Source organism: Capricornis sumatraensis, chromosome 2, assembly GCF_032405125.1.
Source record: "Capricornis sumatraensis isolate serow.1 chromosome 2, serow.2, whole genome shotgun sequence".
Lineage (NCBI taxonomy): Eukaryota > Metazoa > Chordata > Mammalia > Artiodactyla > Bovidae > Capricornis > Capricornis sumatraensis.
The window spans coordinates 109,034,436-109,050,439 of NC_091070.1; the positions used below are offsets into that span (position 1 = coordinate 109,034,436).

The 16,004-nt window shown below is 41.8% G+C and overlaps 1 protein-coding gene across 3 annotated transcripts in view; it reads right to left on the reverse strand.

The window, feature by feature from the left end:
* Positions 1-2,796: 2,796 nt before the first annotated feature.
* Positions 2,797-16,004, reverse strand: part of ATF6 (activating transcription factor 6) — a 242,139-nt gene continuing 228,931 nt past the window's right edge. For all 3 annotated transcript variants that reach the window (XM_068963738.1, XM_068963737.1, XM_068963739.1), the window contains one exon: positions 2,797-7,965. In XM_068963738.1, coding sequence (XP_068819839.1) covers positions 7,757-7,965 — 209 coding nt within the window. In that variant the 3' untranslated portion in view covers positions 2,797-7,756. The remainder of the gene's footprint in view (positions 7,966-16,004) is intronic.

Sequence of the window (16,004 nt, forward strand, 5' to 3'; positions counted from 1 at the left end):
ATTCCAGATGGTCAAACTGGTTTTAGAAAAGGCAGAGGAACCAGAGATCAAATTGCCAACATCTGCTGAATCACTGCAAAAGCAAGAGAGTTCCAGAAAAACATCTACTTCTGCTTTATTGACTATGCCAAAGCCTTTGACTGTCGATCACAATAAACTGTGGAAAATTCTGAAAGAGATGGGATTACCAGACCACCTGACCTGCCTCTTGAGAAATCTGTATGCAGATAAGGTCAGGAAGCAACAGTTAGAATTGGACGTGGAAGAACAGACTGGTTCCAAATAGGAAAAGGAGTAAGTCAAGGCTGTATATTGTCACCCTGCTTATTTAACTTATGTACATCATGAGAAACACTGGGCTGGAGGAAGCACAAGCTGGAATCAAGATTGCCGGGAGAAATATCAATAACCTCAGATATGCCGATGACATCCCCCTTATGGCAGAAAGTGAAGAACTAAAGAGTCTTGATGAAAGTGAAAGTGGAGAGTGAAAAAGTTGGCTTAAAGCTCAACATTCAGAAAACGAAGATCATGGCATCCGGTCCCATCACTTCATGAGAAATAGATGGGGAAACAGTGGAAACAGTGTCAGACTTTATTTTTTTGGGCTCCAAAATCACTGCAGATGGTGGCTACAGCCATGAAATTAAAAGATGCTTAATCCTTGGAAGAAAAATTATACCAACCTAGACAGGATATTAAAAAGCAGAGACATTACTTTGCCTACAAAGGTCCATCTAGTCAAGGCTATGGTTTTTCCAGTAGTCATGTATGGATGTGAGAGTTGGACTATAAAGAAAGCTGAGCACCAAAGAATTGATGCTTTTGAACTGTGGTGTTGGAGAAGACTCTTTAGAGTCCTTTGGACAGCAAGGAGATCCAACCAGTCCATCCTAAAGGAGATTAGTTCTGAATATTCATTGGAAGGATTGATGCTGAAGCTGAAACTCCAATACTTTGGCCACCTGATGCGAAGAGCTGACTCTTTTGAAAAGACCCTGATGCTGGGAAAGATTGAAGGCAGGAGGAGAAGGGGATGACAGAGGATGAGATGGTTGGATGGACTGAACTGAACTGAGACATAATTTCAAATCCTAGCTCTGGTATGTGCTAGCTGTGAGTTCTTAGGCAAGTTCCTTAACTTTTTTGCCCATTTTTCATCTGTATTGTGGATAAACTACTTCATAAGGCTGCTGTAAAGTTTAGTGACCTAATGCTTACAAATGCCTAGCACAATCTCAACTACAGGTTAAGTCTTCCATATGTATCAACCATCATCATGAAGTCAGCTAAGGGAAGCACTGTCTCCAGGCAGCTGTGGAGATCACACCAAATGCGACGGAGTGAATAATACACTATAGATTTCCTATGGTTAGCAAAACATTGGAAGTGGTTTAAATTTCTAACAAAAAAGGACTAGTTTGATAAATTGCCGAGTATGTGCTAGAAGCGCCCTCTATTTCAGGCACCATGTATCGTGTAATCCAAATGTCAGCTGTGGTTATCCTTTGAGAGCCCAAAATTGGCTTGAACACTATCCCACATACAGTGGGAAGTCCTGGAGGGACAATCCCACAGTGATTTGGTCCAGGGTATGGGGGGTGATATTTCCCTGTTCACTTCTGCTGTTTCATCGACTCTTCCATTTATGAATTATCTTGCTTTACTGTCTGCAAGCTTTTCTTCAGCACCAGTCAGACCACATTACATCCTATTTCCATTCTTTCACTCCCTCAAACAACATTGATTCAAAGGTGTGTGCGCAACAGGCTCACCGAATATTTGAGACAACGAAGAGGATTCACATTTTAGCACACTGAGCAGTGTGAAGTCTTTTTGCCCTCCTGTGACCAGGGAATCTTCTCATGAGTCCCTGAGAAGCTCCAGAATCCAGAGACCAAATCCTGTAGCTTTCATTCTTCTGCTGCCCAGGCCCCCACCCTCCAACGTGTGCTGACCTTCTCTGTAGAAGAGGGGATTTGAGGTCTTACTTTCCAAAGAAGCCTGATAAGGTATCTTAGGAAAGAAACATTTTTGCCTCTAAGAGAACCCTGTTGTGACTGTGATTTTGTATATTTGTGTACCTGGCCCCACAGGCTCCTTTAGGGCAGGTACCTATGCTCGATCTATGCCTCAGGAGGGGGAGCCACAGAGCAAATTAGAATCCATGCACTGAGTTAAACTGCTTGGGCCCAAATACTGGGTCTGCTGCTTACCAGTTAGGTGCCCACTGCAGGAAATGAGTAGTAGGGAGGATTGAGAAAAGATAAAAGGTAGAGAACATAGAGCAGTGTCTGAGGTATACCCTGGGTCCTCAGTAAATGCCTCCACTGCTTGTTCCCAGATGGATTCTGTGCTGTCAGTCTGCAGAGACCAGCTTCATGGACATGTCATTCCAAGCTGAAAAGAGGTCTTTGGTGTGACTAACTTGGTTTCCTAATGTAGAATGTCAAAGGATGAGTTTTTAGGCAATTGTTTTTCCCCTTAGTAAGACTGTAGTTTAAATATCTGGACACAATAAAGGAAACTTTTACTTAACCAGGTTGGGAATAAGAGTGGAAAAGAGCTCAATTGTTTCATCTAAATAATAACAAGCCACGAAACCATGTCAGGCTTCCCTTGTCATTATTAATCACTTAACACCGCAGATTCATTTTGGGTCTTTTTTTTTTCTCTTTCTACATACAGAACAAAACCAAACAAGTTTAAAAATTCTTTATTTGAATTTTAGACAAAGAACAAGTATTGCATGATAAAGATTTGCTTAAAAGCATATCATAGTCTGCTGTCATTGTTTCTTTATGTGTTGAAAACAAAACAAAACAAAAAATTTAAGGGAGAAAATGGTACCTCTTTCCTCCACATGTTTACCCATTCTTAACTGAGCACAGATACAACCTTAGAAAGAAAGTCCTGGTGAAACGACATCTCTGACGCTCTCTATCGGGTTCTGATGGCCCCGTGGGAGAAGCGCCATCGGTCTCAGACTAACCATACCGCCAGTGTGATGACAAGTGACTAGCATCTCTCAGGCCACTGGTACAGAGCAGTTTCCATCTAAAGTTCTATTTCCCCACCATCCCTCATGAAGACGACTGACCTAGAAGTGAGGGCTGAGTGTGAGTTAAAAGGGTCCAAAATACATCTGTTGCGAAAATCAACCCACTACACTGTCTGAGATGACCCTGCTGGGCAAGACACCACGCCGCCTGGTGTGCTTGTTGACCAATGGTCAGCAACATCACTGGGGCAAGCAGCAAGAGAGTGTGCTGTCTGCTGACCTTGGAAACGATGAACTGTGATTTATTTACTCCTTGGCTCTCCATTTAATATAATGAAAAGTCTTTTACTGTGCTAAGGCTCTAAGGCTTCAAGGTAGCAAACCACTATGTTGGGTATGGTGCCCACTATTTGACAGTGACTAGCCATGCCCTGATTCACACACAGGACAAGTTTCCTGATCAAGACACCTTTGTCATCCTTCTTTCCATAAGTTCTGACAGAAAACCTGACAGATACTAACACAGAGATATTAGAATTAACTGCGAAAAGTCCTAGTCTTGTCCAAAATAAAATTTATTTTAAGTTTAGTCATTAAAAATATAAGTTAACAGAATAGACTCTTTTTTCAGGTAAGAGAAAATTTTTTTTTTTTTTTTTAATGTGCATAGTTCCATCTGGACTCTGGCAACATTTTGGGTGGTAGTCCAATGTTCTATTTCCTAGAAAATTAAAAATTAATCTCAACCTCTAGGGGTGAGGGGAAACAGGAATTGCTCCCTCCCAAATATTATTAGGTGTTAAGAATAAAAATTTCTTGTACTTCATTTTATCTCTTTAAGCTTTATTCTGCTTTTAAGGTAAAAGTTATAATTAGTATTCATATTAGCAGTGAAGATCCTAATTTCTGTAAATTAAAATGACTCAAGACTAACCAGAAGTAGCATTTGGCAAAGAATGAGGGGTCTATAGAGGGCCAAAAATGTCTATCAATTTTGGCATTAAGCTATCTTATTTGAGAGGTTAATTTGTATGAAAATGGCCAATAGGGTAGTATGCAAGGTCTCATTTGAAGTTGGGCCCTAGGACTCTGAGGCAGGAAGCTGAGCTGGCCCAGCAGTGTGCAGTGGAAAGAGGGCTTTCATGGTGGAAAATTTCCATGAGGTCAGACTGAAGAGGGCATGGACTCTAACTCTGGCTCTTCAGTAAAAGTGGTTACTTTTAATAGTTGACAGTGGAAGCTACTCTGAAACTTGGCAATGTGTTAGCAAGTCAAATATAATTACAAGTTTTTCTCTCTGATTGTCAAGTTTCACCACCTGAGGTTAGTAAAATGGTGAGAATCAGAAAATAGTACAAAAGCTGCAAAGAGCTTGAGAGTTCTCCAGCTTTAATCACTCCAGATGCCACAGCAGCAGGGTCTTATCAGAGTGTCACTGCTGTGACTACTGGGGGTTCATTCCCCAGTAGGAGAGGCAGATTCAAGCCAGGAAAGTTTAATCGGGACAGTGTCTCTTTAAAAATGCTAGAAAAATCAGTTTGAATCCCCAATTTCTTGTCTGTTTCTAAGTAGTGTTTATTCAGAACACTCAGGAATGACTCACGTAACATTGCTGCTTTCAAATACCTCTGTGTCTACTTCTTGCTAACAAGAGAAGGCAAAGCAATGCCAGCTTTGTTCTGAAGCCTGTAGTCATTTTTTTTTCTTTTTTTAAATTAGAAGATGCTCTGAGCTTTCGTAATCACAGGGAATTTCTTACTTGTGAAACGACAAACACTACCCAATAACATAAACTACAAGGATAGCAAGCAATATATTTCTTTCAAGATGATCCTCTCACAAACCTTAACTTTAGAAAGAGACATTTCACACTATGGTCCTATTGGGGCTGTGTCCCTGTTCTGCTGAGTGAGTTAACCCCCCCAGGGAAGCAGCTCCTGACATCTGACTCAGTAGGTAGCACAAGGGAACATCTACTTCCATGAAGCCTTAAAAAGTCGCAACCAGGTGGGAAAAACATACCCAGAAGTCTTCACCATCACTTCCCAAGAGAGTAGTACCAGTGCCCCAAAGGGCACAGCCATCTAGTAACAGGTGGACTTGACCTCTCCCTGACCCTATCTAATAGTCTCCCAAACTTGCAAAATACCACTTAAAGACTTAATAAATTAAAAAATTAAATAAATATACACCCACGTATCTGCCATAATTCCTGGCTGCCATCCCCAAAAGGCAATCTCACCACAACAATTAAGGGAAAAAACAGCTTAATTTATTCATCAGGCACAGAAACTTTCCATTTCCTAAAGGACCTTGAGCTAGCGTACAGGCATTAAAATAAAAATACCATTATGCCCAGGGATTAGCAGTAGCCGTGACAGCAGTTTAAAAAATATAATATTGCTTTGTCCTTGTCAGTTGCCTTTCACTCATTTCCTGAAATTTTACCCTGAGGAAAATCCTGTTCCCACCTCTCAAAAAGATCAATTCCAGAATAGGTCATGACAAGGAGCAGAAAGGTCGGTGACTGAAAGTAGGCAAGGCTCCCAGACTCCTTTTTATGGTCACTTCACAGGTAATCTTAATCCACACTTAACCCACCTGAAAGAGAGGCATTCAGGTGACACAACACGTAAGTCTTCAGTCTGGCCACTTGGTAAAATGAGCGCAGGAAAAGCTGGGAATGAAGGGGAAGAGTAAAAACGAGTGCTAAAACCAAGAACTCCACGTGATGGTTCGCTCTTGCGTGATTCAGTGCAAAGGACAGGAAGGAAGTACCGTCTATAATCACTCCACGCACACTTGTATGTGTATCCACCGTAATGACTACCTCAGTTCCAGGGGAAGACTGGCAGCTTGGGAATGACCGTGTCGCCACTAACTACTAGCCATGGCAGCAGCCTCTTGCTTGGAATAATTCACAGGACAGAATGGGAAGGATCAGGGCCGGGAGAAGACATTTCAGGAGGACTGGCCTGCAGCCTAAAGGTCTTCGAGGCGCTTGCCTTCTATTTCTTGGTGCCCAGTAGAAGGAAGAGTGGCCCCCTGGGGAAGTGGCTCTTGTCTGAAATTGCCCAGGACAGCCAAATCAGAGTGGAGTGCTGCCCTCATTTAAAACGGTTTGTGCATACAGAAAAGGAGGCTACTGATACTTGTCAAACTCCAGATTCCCGGGGAACAGAGCAACAGAGCCCCCTACTTCCCCTCACAAGAGTTAAACTGATTTCCTCCAAAAGCATCTAACTGACTTAGAGGAGCATCACTGCCCAGACAGAAGTGCCGGTGGGTGCGTCTTCAGAATCATTTAGGAACCATGCTAATTTCACAGGCAGAAAACTAACTGGCTACATATAAATCCTTGAGGAGTTGATATATTTTCTCTGTTCTTTTCTTGCAGGGAGGAAGAGACTGATACAGTGTGGAATGGAAGGGAAGAAATCTCACCAAAGCAAGTCAATTAGGATAAGAAGCGGTGTTTGTAGAATGCATTCTACTGAGAAACTGAAAAGTTTCAGAGGAGGAGAGGGTCAAAGACCCATTTTTGGAGCTAAAGGTAGAAATCACAGAGGAGAAGAAAGTAAAGTACAAGTGAACAAAGTAAGATCTTTTTCTGTTTTGTTTTTGCTTTAATAAGGGAGGACAAAAGAACTAAATTCCTTCACTGCCTTTTCACTGGGGAACTGAAAATTACTGCCATATTATGGGATGGTACTCCACCAGTAGGAATCTAATTTGCCTGTCTGCATAGTCTTAAAGGAGTAAATACCTGTCAATGCTCAAGAGAAAAAACTTCTGTTTGTTTAAATCTAAAGTCACCTACATGCTCCTTACCGGAACTGGGTATCATATTAATAGAAGGTGTGTAGTGTGTGGAGATTCACAATAAAGTGAAGGACTTGTTCTGTGGTCTCTGAGGATCTGAATCAGATAAGCAAAGACATAAATACTTACGTGCGCTAACTCTTAGTGGCCCATGGTCCTCAGAATAAATGGCTTTAATTAAACTGCAGTCTCATCAAACTTTCAGTGTTTTAAATATATGTATTAATGGAGCTATCTCCTCTTTCAAAAAGATGCCCCCCTCCTCGTCTCTTCCATTTCATTATCTCAAATTCACTACCCTCCCCGCCCAATACAGTTGTTCTCGTGCCATTTCAGGTGTGAACCACAAATCCCAAGATAAACTTTGCCACTGGAGGATTTTTCCTTTTACCTAACACTCCAAAGGGTTTGCCTCTCTTGGGGATGCTTTTGGCTCTGCTAGTTCTGACATTGGCTTTGCAATAAGCATACAGCCACAATTGGTTTGCATTAAGTTGATGAAAGATCTAATCAGTGGAAACATCTGTGTGCTGTTAAATGAAAGTACGGTACCTATAAGCGAAATGGCAGAGAGGGGAAGCGGGTCTTATTTGAAAGAATATGACAATTTAAACACAAAACAAATACAGAGGGAAAAGCAATTTAGAAAAGTACAAGGGAAAAAAATAGTCTCCACCAGGCAGCGGTGAAGAATGCAGGGCTACCTATGCCCCTGGAGAACTGCTGCTTGCCTTGTGCCTGAGCTTCAGTGCTCTTCAAGTGGATGGGCAGATGGTGAGAAATAGAGCAGCGTCGTTTTTTCCTCTTCTCTCTCTTGAACTCTATTATGAGGCAGTTCTCTGCTTGCCACCGAGGCAAAAAGAAACATTTCTCTCACCCGCTCACCAGTCTGGCAGGGTCCCATTCTTAGTTTTCCAATGTAGCCCCAGGGTACTATTGTAATGACTCAGGGATGGTGCTGACAACATGGGCTGCCTCTGGGGCTGCTGGAGGGGAACCAAAGAAGGTGTTGGTTTGATTCCTCTGCTGATCCCGGAGGTAAGGAGGAACTGACGAGCTTTTGATGTGGAGGATTCTGGTGTCCATCACCTGACAGTCAATCTGCATCATCACTTCGTGATCTTGCCCGTTGATCACATTCTCTGCAGAGAGGAATACACACAAGGAATGAATATTCAACAGAAGGTGCGATTCCGCTCTAAGTGTCAACCCCAGGAAGACATCATGAACTCCAAGGTGTGAACCGTCAACACGCTTTCAAGGGTACAGAGAGAATTCATCAGTCACTAATCAGTTACAGGGCCGGGATGGGCTGTCCTCTCCTCAATTCTGGTTTCCAAACCACCTTCACTGACTCAGTAAGCGCTGGAGGCACCGTCAGAATTAATACCGCAGGTTACCCATTCACAGCCATCGTATGTCTTGCACGCTTTCCATGCAGTGTATCACCATGACCGCAGCAACTGGAACAGGAGGAGATTCCAGATGCAGAGGGTGGGGAGTGGGTGTAGGGGGAAGAATACATAAGTCCTCTCCTTCTCTTTTAACAGTGGGAAGAGTAATTTGTCAAATGGACCACCATATCATGTGAATCGTAAGGGGGCGTTGGCCAAGACTGCTTGGTTCAGTAATATTTCTAATTTCATTAAGATATTCCCAACTATGCATTTAAGGGTTAGAAATTAGGAACATAAAAATACAGTGAAGGCTATAATAATTTATCCCCTGATTTGTAATTCTGGGTGGTTTTTTCCAACTTGTAGTCAATGAAACTTGGCATAAAACTGATGGAAGAATTATAAATAGATAACATCTTTCAAGTCCAGCTGAACAGTCACAGCAATACAGTCAGAAGAAGGCTGGAGAGTCAACGTGGCATCTCAGTTTGCATTTTCAACCGTGAATCCAAAGCTGGGTGTGGGGATCAGGAAGAATGCTGGCGAAGGCCTAGTCCTACACTGCCTTTTCATGAAGATGATACACAGCCAACCAGTGAGTTTTAAATTAAACATTTGGCTTCTCTAGCACAAAGAATTGAATTTAAAAGTAGAATTCTTTCTATTCCATTATCTTTTTATTTCTTATTTAATTTTTTACTACTACACCATGTATGCCAAGTATTATAAATCCAGAGGAAGAAAATCCAAAGTTTGACATTTGATCCTCAGATTCCATTATGTTTGGGAAAACTGAACTATGGAGTTTGTCTCTTACGAGGCAGGAAAAGATTTACAGAGATCACCTAATCCAGGGTATCTTAAAATAGGGTCTAATGCAAAGACTTCAGAGTCCATAAGTTTCCTGAAATTACATGCGAAGTTTTATTTGTGTGAGCATTTTTCTGGAGAGGGGGGTTATATCAGATTCTTAATGAGGTCTATCACCTCCTAAAGGTTAAAAACTATTAAATCTAATAAGCTATCAACTTTAAGTGCCTTGAGCAGATCATATATCCTATTTTAAAGCTAATGGAAGACATCATTCTTCCACTTTTATTGGCTGATTATTTCAATTTCTAAAATAGTCTCCACTGATGGTAAATTTCCCACTATAAGTCTTATAAGTCTCTTTGATTACGGTCAAAGCTAATTTCCTTCTTTCCCAGCCTTACTAGTGATGAAGAGCAGTCAGTTGCTGCTGGATATTAACTAACCCTACTTATTTTTTAAGACCATTGCTATGGAATTTTAACTCCAATTTTACAACTCCTGCTACTCTGTAATGGTTATCAAATCATTTACTTATCTTTAGAGAATTAAATCTGATTGCCTGTAAATTAGCCAACATTTCCCTATCCAGGTGTTTTCTTTTCTAAAAAGTAGGCAATGGAAGAAAGACAAGCTGCTAATGTATTTGGAGTTATTATGTTCAGAACATGTGATACGGTTCAGATTCCAAGGTACCACACTAGTCATTTCCTTTTGGAACCATGGGCCCTCTCTTTTAGAAAAACTGAAAGATTGTATGTGTGTGCGCACACACATACACACACACACACACACACACACACACACAGATGACCGAATAATGAAAAACACATGTAATAAGAGACATAATATACATTACTAATTTTTACTACTTTCCTGGACTGACTCAGAATCCAGATGACAGTTTAAGATCAAAACTAGCTTCTCTCATATAGCCCATACCACCTGCAGAAGTCATCAGAGCCCATGTGCCTGCTATGCTTTAAATTGATAACTGGAGTTCTTTAATATCTTAAATATTGGGAAGAGATGAAAAACCTGGTGATATGAGCTCAGATGCTTGGGGGAAAACTAAAGCTGTGTCATGATTCCAAAAACCTGGGAGTCCCTTGCCATGGCTGAAATGGCATCATTATTTTAAGCCCAACCAGGAGGCTCTGGAGAAGGCAATGGCACCCCACTCCAGTACTCTTGCCTGGAAAATCCCATGGACGGAGGAGCCTGGTGGGCTGCAGTCCATGGGGTCGCTGAGGGTCGGACACGACTGAGCAACTTCACTTTCACTTTTCACTTTCATGCATTGGAGAAGGAAATGGCAACCCACTCCAGTGTTCTTGCCTGGAGAATCCCAGGGACGGGGAAGCCTGGTGGGCTGCCGTCTATGGGATCACACAGAGTCGGCCACGACTGAAGTGACTTAGCAGCAGCAGCAGCAGGAGGCTCAGGCTAGCTATGGTTCAGGAGGCTTTAAAATGGACTCTGTTCTTCACTCCTTTCTGAACTTTGAGGCCAAGGAAATGACCAGCAATACTAGAAGAAGACTCTACCAGATAGGATATGAATGTCTTAAACCGAATTTAGGAAGCCATTCTATATGACAAACTGCTAATTTAGGGTTTAAAGTGACATACCATTAGGACTCCCAAGTTACTCACAACCTCTAAAAAAATGAGTGGCTCTAGCAATTTCTTTTCTTTGGTCCACTATGTGGGACCCTATAAAAGAGTCCTTTGGGGGTTTCAGTACTGACCCCCTTGCATAATGAGTGGGGTGGTCTCAACATTACTGATGAGGTTCTAATTATTTTAACTAAAGGAGAGCAGAATGGGAAACAGCTTATGATAACTTGTGGTCTGGTAGGCCCTTCCCCTGTGCTGTCAAGCACACAGTCTGCTTCCAGCAGCAACAGAGAGACTCTGAAACTCTGAAATCTGCACCTCACTGTGAATAATACAAGGGGTCTACAGGTGGTGCAATGGTAAAGAATCTGCCTGCCAATGCAGGAGATGCAAGAGACCCGGGTTCGATCCCTGGGTTGGGAAGATGCCCTGGAGAAGAGAAAGGCTACCCACTCCTGCTGCTGCTGCTGCTAAGTCGCTTGAGTCGTGTCCGACTCTGTGCGACCCCATAGACGGCAGCCCACCAGGTTCTGCTGTCCCTGGGATTCTCCAGGCAAGAACAGTGGAGTGGGTTGCCATTTCCTTCTCCAATGCATGAAAGTGAAAAGTGAAAGGGAAGTTGCTCAGTCGTGTCCAACCCTCAGTGACCCCATGGACTGCAGCCCTCCAGGCTCCTCCATCCATGGGATTTTCCAGGCAAGGGTACTGGAGTGGGGTGCCATTGCCTTCTCCACTACCTACTCCAGTACTCCAGTTTTCTGGCCTGGAGAATTCCATGGACTGTATATATAGTCCATGGGGTCGCAAAGAGTCAGACATGACTGAGTGACTTTCACTTCACACTTCCAGTATTCTTGCCTGGAGAATTCTGTGGATGGAGGGCCCTGGTGGGCTTACAGTCCATGGGGTCACAAAGAGTTGGACCTGATTGAGAACACACATATGTGAATAATATACACCAGAGTAGGTTCTAACTGGAGAGGTGAGACCTGAAGATTCTGGTGGCTCAGGGAAGAGGGAGAGGAAAAGCCTCTGAAGGAAAATCCAGACAGGGTGTGAGAGGCTGAGGACGGACTGCACACTCTCATTAAGGGCCAGGCTTCCATTATGAATGGGCAGCACCCCCAGAATAAGAGAAAACATAACAGTTTGTGGCCTTTCTGATAAGAGGGAACAAGATAAATACTGGATTAGGGAGTTGTTAGAGCTGAGTTATGTGAAAAGAGTGCTAAAACATTTTTTGTGTGCTTAATGAAAAAAGGCAGTGACTATTTGGGGAAAATAGAACTGAAAGAGGTAGTATGGAGCACAGATGGTAAAGGTTCGCTTTCCCTCTTGTACTGGCAAGCACTTTTTTGGGTGCTGCACAAGTGATGTAACTAATCTTATGTTCTGGGCCTTCTGGAGTCAACACAATGAGAAGAAACATTGACCTGAGTCAGGAAAAAGGTATAAAATACGAATACTTCAAGTTCAAAATTAATCAGGCAAACAAAAAGGAAGAGGTGATTGACTTGAAACATGAGCACCAGAAAGTGATTCTGAATGCCCAGAAGGACTGGGAAAGCATGAAAAAAAGCGCCTGGACAGTGGAGGTGCAAAAACTCTAAGCAGTGTGAAATTCTGAATGCCTGTAAACACACAGTAACTGAATTAAGAATGGCCTGCCAAGAGGCTGTTAGCTGGGAGATGCCTAACATATACATCAGAACCTTGACCATAAACAGAATTCAAATGCCTCAGAATTTTACAGAAAGCTTAACTCAAAAGTAAAACAAAACAAAACAAGGCTTCACCAGTGCTTTGTAAAGAAGTTATGTATGAGAAAACAGATTTCTATTCAGAATCAGACACTAATCCTAACAACAGGTAGCTTGCTCTGTGCAAGCTAGGCTGGTGACTGGCAGTAGGCTGTCGGTATCTGTGCCTGAATTCCACGCGGTGTCGGGGGACATGGAAGGTAAATAAAAATCCCCCCTTCCACGGATCACAAGAGATAACTTCATCCAAAACAAACAAACTGAAAAATCAGGAAAGAAACCCAAATGGGTAAGAAAGAGGAGACAAAGGGAATGGAAGGTGGGAACAGAATGAACAATAAAGTGGTAAAATATCACATATGTCCCGGTTGTGGCCATCCCAGGGAACCATGCACTGGGAAAAAAATGAAAAAGCTCTTTCTACTCTTCTACCCAAATTCTCCATTCAACTTCTTATTAAAAAAATTAATTTAATTGTAGGATAATTACTTTACAATATTGTGATGGTTTTTGCCAATATGAATCAGCCATAGGTATACATATGCCCCCTCTATCCTGAAGCCCTCCTCCCATCTCCCTCCCGACTCTATACCTCCAGGATGTCACAGAGCACCAGCTTTGGGTGCCTTGCCTCATGCATCAAACTCACACTGGCTATCTATTTCATATATGGTAGTGTGTATGTTTCAGTGTTATTCCAGTTTCAAGAACTTCTTCTAAGAACCTTCTGTGAAAACTCCAATATTGACCTTTTTCTTTATAACCGATATATAAATGTTCCATGTCACTGAATATGTTAAAATACTCATAGAAAGGAGGTTTGGCTCTTTTAAAAAATGTCTGGCATTTTTGAAGGTAGCAGGAGGGGATCACTGGTAGAGCTAGAACCTTTCCCTCATCAGAGGGGAAGAAGGCCGAGTGAGTAACTAAGAGTCCTACTGCAGATGGGCCCCCCAGGTGACACCAGTGGTAAAGAAGCCGCCTGCTAATGCAGGAGACACAAGAGACGCAGGTGTGATCTCTGGGTGGGGAAGATCCCCTGGAGGAGGGCGTGGCGGCCCACTCCATTTCTCTTGTCTGGAGAATCCCCTTGGACAGAGGAGCCTGCCGGGCTACAGTCATGGGGTTGCAGAGTTGGACACGACTCAAGTGACTTAGCAGGCAGGCATACTGCAGATGGAAACACAGAATACACTTCCGACTTGACTCTTTCCAGAGACATAAGGAAGAACACCTGCAGGAGCAAAGAGCGCCCAGTAACTACGATTGTCTGCCTTTTGCTGTTTCTCTGACAGTGGAGAGATTTCAGGCTGTGAGTGTCCAAGGGCAGGGAGGGACAGTGGGAGGGGCTTTATACATTTAACTATAAGACAAACCAGAATTTGTTAAACATTTTAAAAATACATGTGTGCTTATTTATTTTTTATTGATGTATAGTTGGTTTCCTCTATTACATAAATTTCAATTGTATGACATAATGATTCAGTATTTTTATAAATTATATTCCATTTAAAGTTATAAAATATTGGCTATATTCTCTATGCTTGTAGCTTATTTTATACATAGTCGTTTCTACTTCTTTATTCCCTAACTTACCTTGTTTCTCCCCACTGGAAACCACTGCTTTGTTCTCCATACCTGGTAGTCTGTTTCTGTTTTACTATATTCAGTTTTTAATTTTTTTAGATTCCACATATAAGTGATAACATACAGTATTTGTCTTTCTCTGTCTGATTAATTTCACTAAGCCTAAAAAGGTCCATCTAGTCAAGGCTATGGTTTTTCCAGTGGTCATGTATGGATGTGAGAGTTGGACTGCGAAGAAAGCTGAGTGTTGAAGAATTGATGCTTTTGAACTGTGGTGTTGGAGAAGACTCTTGAGAGTCCCTTGGACTGCAAGGAGATCCTACCAGTCCATCCTAAAGGAGATCAGTCCTGGGATTTCTTTGGAAGGACTGATGGTGAAGCTGAAACTCCAATACTTTAGCCACCTCATGCAAAGAGCTGATTCATTGGAAAGGACCCTGATGCTGGGAGGGATTGGGGGCAGGAGGAGAAGGGAATGACAGAGGATGAGATGGCTGGATGGCATCACCAACTCGATGGACATGGGTTTGGGTGAACTCTGGGAGTTGGTGATGGACAGGGAGGCCTGGCGTGCTGCGATTCATGGGGTCACAAAGAGTCGGACACGACTGAGTGACTGAACTGAACTGAATACTCTTCAGGTCCATCTGTGTTGCTGCAAATGGCAACATTTCACTCTTTTTTATGGCTGAGTAGTCCTCTGTTGCAGCTATATATACACCACATTTTCTTTATGCATTCATCTGCTGATGGACACCTAGAGTGCCTTCATATCTTGACTACTGTAAATAATGCTCTCATGAACACTGAGGTGCATGTGTTCTTTTGAATTAATGTTTTCATTTGCTTCAGATATATACTCAGAAGGGGAATTGCTAGATCATATGGTAGTTTTAGTTTTAGTTTCTTGAGGACACTCCATATTGTTTTCCATAGTGGCTGCACCAATTTACATTCCCGCCAACAGTGTATAGGGTTCGCTTTTCTCCACATCCTCTCCAACATTTGTTATTTGTGGTCTTTTTGATGACAATCATTTTGATAGGTGTGAGGTGATATCTTACTGAGGTTTTGATTTGCATTTCTCTAATAATCAGTGACGCTGAGCATTTTTATTCATGAGCTTGCTGGGCATCTGTATGAATGTCTATTCAGGTCCTCTGCATTTTTTTATTTGGGCTTATTTTATTTGGGCTGTTTGCTTTTTCAACATTGAATTGTTATGAGCTGTTTATATATATTTTGGATAGTAACCCCTTACTGGTCATATCACTGCAAATATTTTCTCCCATTCTCCTGATTTGTCCCAAAATGGTTGTCTTCATTTTGTTGATGGTTTCCTTTGTTATGCAAAAGCTTTTAAGTTTAATTAGGTCCTATTTATTTACTTCTGCTTTTATTTCCTTTGCTTTAGGAGACAGATTCCTAAAAAATAGTGCTACAATTTTTGTCAAAGAGTGTTCTGCCTATGTTTTCTTCTAGGAGTTTCTATGGTTTCCAGTCTTACATTTAGGTTTTTAATCCATTTTGAGTTTATTTTTATATGCAGTACTAGAGAATGTTCTCCTTTAATTCTTTTACATGTAACTGTGCAATTTTCCCAGCACCACTTAATGAAGACACTGTCTTTTCTCCATTGTATATTCTTGCCTCTCTTGTCATAGATTAATTGGCCATAAATGTGTGGATTTGTTTCTGGACTCTCTATTCTGTCCCACTGATCTATGTGTCTATATACAGAACCATACTGTTTTGATGACTGTAGCTTTGTAGTATAGTCTGAAGTCAGGAAGTGTGATGCCTCCAACTTTGTTCTTCTCAAGTTGCTTTGACTATTTGAGGTCTTTGGTGGTTCCAAGTAAAATTTTTAGAATTGTTTGTTCTAGTCCTGTGAAAAATGTCATAGCTATTTTGATAGACAGTGCAATAAATCTGTAGATTGCTTTGGGTAGTATGGTCATTTTAACAAGATTAATTCTTCCAATTCTTGAACATTGAATGTCTTTAC